Raw genomic sequence first — 4,564 nt, 5'->3', positions numbered from 1 at the left:
CCAAATTCTTGGCTACCAAAATGCCACTGGCTTGGGAGGACCTGGAGCTGGAGAGGAAGAAAAACTCCCTGTTGCCTGTGACTCACAGGCTGGTTGGGGACACAGCTCTGCTCAGCAGGGCAGGTCCCAGCCCAGCAGCCTTGCCTGGGGTGAAGCCTGGGGGGGGGGACACTGCAGCATTTGTCCTCCTGGTTGGGAAATGAGGGGGCTCCTGTACTCCAGAGATGGCCAGATGTGCTTCAGCTGATCCTCCAGGTGAGCAGGAGGTGGTGGTGGCCTCTGAGGGAAGGAGCAGTGGGTTTGTCTCTCCTGCAAGGTTGCTCTGCCCACCTGAGATGAGGCAGGGTTTGAAGGAGCCTCAGCTCCTTTTCCCCATAGCCCCCCTAAAGAGAAACTCCTTCCAGAAGTGGCTGAACCCTCCTGGGCAACCCCAGCACCACCCCAAAGTCCTTTCCTTTGGGAATGTTCCCACCTCCTGGGCAAATTGATGCAGCCCAGAGCTGCCTGACCCACCCAGAAGCCCCAAGGTCCTCAGCCTCCCCACCCTGCTGAGGTGCCATTCCCATGCTGAGCCCCCCCCAGGACTGGGGTTCCCCCACCCAGGGGTGGGATGGCAGGACTGGGCTGTGGTGCTACTGGCCTTCCCAGTCCAGCCCTTAGGGCTGATCCCAAGGACACCACATCCAGCACAAAGTCCAACTCCAGGTGAGGACAGAGGGTCTCTCAGGGGGGACATTGCAGCTGGGAGAAGACACAAGTACTAACTGACTGTATTTTATTAGTGACATGAAGGTGGGGAAGGGGGATCCCAGTCTGCTCCACATGCCTTTGCAGACAACGGAGGGCTGAGCATCCTGGTGCTCCAGGGCACCCAGAGCATCCCCTGGCACGGTGGGGTCCCTCACAGGGACACGGGGTGGTCACCAAGGAATAGCTTTACCTTCCCAGTTGAGCAGGGTCCCATTGTGCTTCTCAGAGAGGATGGGCAGGACAGAGAGCAGCCCCCGCACGCTGGTGTCCACCGTCAGCTCAGCCTGCAACGGGCACGAGTGAGGAGCAGGACTGGGATCCCACCAGCATTCCCAGCCACCCACCAGCATTCCCAGGATCCCACCAGCACCTGCCCAGCTCGTGCACCTCAGCTCCTTCCACCCAGGTGGAGCGGAGAGCCACAGGAGGTGGGACGGGGCTGCAGCTGGGAGGATGGCTGGGGATCCACGTGCTCGTGGATGGCTTGGGCAGAGGTGGCTTGTGCTGGGAAGCCAGAGATAGGCTTAAACCCATGGGACATGGAAGAGATAGGATGAGGGGAATGGTTTTAAGGTGAAAGAGGAGAGATTTAGGTTGGACATGAGGAGGAAACTCTTTGCTGTGAGGGTGGTGAGAGCCTGGCCCAGGTTGCCCAGGGAAGCTGTGGCTGCCCCATCCCTGGCAGTGTTGAAGGGCAGGTTGGATGGGGCTTGGAGCAACCTGGGCTGGTGGGAGGTGTCCCTGCCCATGCAGGGGGGTTGGGAATGGATGATCTTGAAGGTCCTTTCCAACCCAAACCATTCAATGATTTCACCCCTAAGATCCCAGCAGCAAGCAGGACACAGCCTTCTCAAAACCCCAGGGTTGCAGGGTCCAGCCCCACCCCGGAGGATCCTGGTTGGATGGGGCTTGGAGCAGCCTGGGCTGGTGGGAGGTGTCCCTGCTCATGCAGGGGGGTTGGGAATGGATGATCTTGAAGGTCCTTTCCAACCCAAACCATTCAATGATTTCACCCCTAAGATCCCAGCAGCAAGCAGGACACAGCCTTCTCAAAACCCCAGGGTTGCAGGGTCCAGCCCCACCCCGGAGGATCCTGCAGGATGAAGGGAGATCTCTTGGGCCTGCAGCTCTCCCAGGAAGAGAGGGCAGGGTGGGACAGTGCTGCTCCTCTCCTCCCTGCTCTGGCAGACTTAGCTTCTCTGCTCATCTCCAAGGTGCCCATGGACAGGCCTCCTGCCCACCCTGGGTATGTGCTGATGCCATTTCCCAGGCAGCACCCACAGGTTCCTCCAGGGCCCAGCACAGACACACATCTCAGGCAACTTGCAGCCTGGGAGACAACTCATCCTTGCATGGATCCCTCCCCACAAGAGCCATCCCAGCCACCAGAGGCACCTGCATGTTTGCAGGCCTGGGTCCCACCCGTGGGTCTCCACCTCAACCCAACCCAGCTGGAACCCACCTCCTGGGTGCCCATGTCTGTTTTCACCCAGCCAGGGTGAAGGGCCACGCAGAGGATCCCAGCATCCCTGTAGGTCAGGGCCTGGCACTTGGTGAGCATGTTGAGGGCAGCCTGGGGGAGGAAGGAACCATCAGCCACGGGCAGGAGAAACCTCCAGGCACCAGGGTCCTCATGGCAAGGGAGAAGCAGCAAGGCCAGTTCTTCAAGAGATGATGCCCTAGGTGGGCAGCAGCTGGGCACAGGGATGGCCAGGGAGCCTGGGCAGCATGGAGAAGTCCCTCCATCCCAAGTGCTGTCCCCCCTGAGTCCCAGGCAGGGGCAGGTCCCCCCCTCCATACCTTGCTGCAGCGGTAGGAGATGACAGGCTTGAAGAAGGACTCAGCAGTCCTCTCGATGGACCCCATGACAGAGGAGATGTTGATGATGGCTGCCCTGCTGCAGCTCAGGCCCTTTTCTGTGCTCTCCTGGGCAGCCTTCTTCAGCAGGGGCAGGAATGCCTGGGGAGAAGCAACCTGGTGGACCTGCTGTGCCTTCCAACAGCCCCACCTGTAGCACCTCCAACCCAGCCTGCCTACAACAGGGAGGATGAGGAGGAGCAGCAAGGAGCCAGGAGAGCCCAGGTATTCTGCTGCAGCGGCCCCACCTGTTCCCAGTTTGCCCAGCACAACACAGCTGGGCTTGGGTAGGGAGCACAGCCCTGGGAAAGCTGGCAAAGCCCTCTGAGATCCCCGTGGATCAGCCCAGACCACCCTCCAACCGGGCTCGATTCCCCCTCCACGCTGAGCTCCGTCCCCAGAGCTTCACCCCTACCTGTGCCATCAGCAGCGGCCCCACCGTGTTGGTCTGGTAGGTCCTCATCATGTCCTCAGCATCCACCCCCTCCAGGGAGGCCGTGGGGGTGTAGATGGCAGCGTTGTTGATGAGCAGGTTCAGGCCCGCCCCGTCCAGCCTCCCCTCCACCACCTTGGCCGCCTCGGTGATGTCCGAGGGGTTTGCAACATCTGCCGGGGGAGAGAAGAGGGGTTGGGAGCCCACCAAGGGGGGTTGGGGGGCCTGGGGAAGAAGGAAGAGGTGGGGATGCTGAGGAACAAGCCACCCGCCCCGTCCTGCGTGGTTTTCCACCCGTGGGCACCAGATGGTGCTGTGCAACCAGCTCCGAGCGCCCCGGCACCCGCAGCTCACCCCAAAAATGCCTCCCTGGCCACGCACCGGGGTCCCTTGTCCCACCGCGGGGTCCTGCCCCGGGACAGCCCCCCCTGGGCAGAGCTGCTCTGGGGAACAGCCCCGTGGGGGCAAAGTGCTGCTGGGAATCCCGTGCCAGGTCACAGCGGGCAAAGTCCATCCCTGAGGAAGCTCTGGAGAGCCCAGGGCAGTCCCTGGAATTGGGGGGGTTGTGCTGGGACCTGGATGGATGGCTCTGCGAGGTCCTGCAGCTCTTGCCCAGGCTCTGGGCTGGTTGTAGAGTGTTCCCATAGGATCTGCCTTCCTAGAGGAGCCATCCTGGTCTTGCCTGGGTCTTGGGATCAAGGCAGCTCCTTGGCATGGCACAGCCAGGGCAGAGCCCCCAGGCTGGGGGAGCTGGAGCCTGCCCAGGGGGGGGCTCAAGGACCTGCTGGTCCTGTGGCCATGGGGCAAGGAGGCTCCAGGGTGAGGTACCAGGGCTGAGACAGCTCTGGAGGAGCTGGGCTTTTAAGCTGCAGGACTCGAAGCAGCTCTGAAGAACTGGATCCCTGAAGGCAGGGAAGGGGGGAGGAAGGGAAGGAGAAGTGGGGCAAGTCTGGCCAGCAGCCACAGTTTCCAGCTGGGCAGCAGAGGGCACCTACCCAGCTTCACAAGAACCAGGTTTGGGTGTTTGGAGGCCAGATCTCTCAGCTCCTATCAAAAGAGACATGGAAAAGTGATCAGCACGAGGCCGAGGGGATCCCAGGGCACCAGAGATGGCCCACCCTGAAGGAAACATCTTCCAGATGTCATCACAGAGTCATAAAATGGTTTGGGTGGGAAGGGACCTTGAAGTTCCAACCCCCTGCGTGTTCCTCGGCTCCTGCCTGGGCAGCTGATGCTTTGCTGCTGTGATTTCCTGCTGCAGCCCCAGGTCGGGGTGTCCCCTCCCTTCCAGCAAAGTGAAAAGCCGGGGCAGGAGGACCCCCCAGCTCCTGGGACCACCGGGCAGCAGCCCCCCCAGCTCCCACCCACGGCTCAGAAGTGCCCAGAGCAGCGTGGCTGCAGTTCCCACCACCTCAACCACCAGCCCTGCTCAGCCCCAGAAGCCCCTGAAGCCTCGTCACCCTCCGGGCTGCCCCACAACCGGGGTGACCCCCACTTTGACGGGTGACCCGGCGTGTGTCCCCC

At 61.7% G+C, this 4,564-nt stretch overlaps 1 protein-coding gene across 1 annotated transcript in view; it reads right to left on the bottom strand.

Moving 5' to 3' along the window:
- Positions 1-920: 920 nt before the first annotated feature.
- LOC104397839 (uncharacterized oxidoreductase C663.08c-like) overlaps positions 921-4,564 on the bottom strand; it is a 15,019-nt gene continuing 11,375 nt past the window's right edge. The window contains exons 2-6 of the mRNA XM_010007851.1: positions 4,036-4,087; positions 3,023-3,213; positions 2,551-2,709; positions 2,213-2,323; positions 921-1,034 (exon numbers count right to left, since the gene is read on the bottom strand). Coding sequence (XP_010006153.1) covers positions 921-1,034; positions 2,213-2,323; positions 2,551-2,709; positions 3,023-3,213; positions 4,036-4,087 — 627 coding nt within the window. The remainder of the gene's footprint in view (positions 1,035-2,212; positions 2,324-2,550; positions 2,710-3,022; positions 3,214-4,035; positions 4,088-4,564) is intronic.

Source organism: Chaetura pelagica, unplaced genomic scaffold (assembly GCF_000747805.2).
Source record: "Chaetura pelagica isolate M959 unplaced genomic scaffold, ChaPel_1.0 scaffold911, whole genome shotgun sequence".
Taxonomy (NCBI): Eukaryota; Metazoa; Chordata; class Aves; order Apodiformes; family Apodidae; genus Chaetura; species Chaetura pelagica.
The sequence above is the reverse complement of the archived record's forward strand: the minus strand, read 5'-3'. Positions and strand labels throughout refer to the sequence as shown.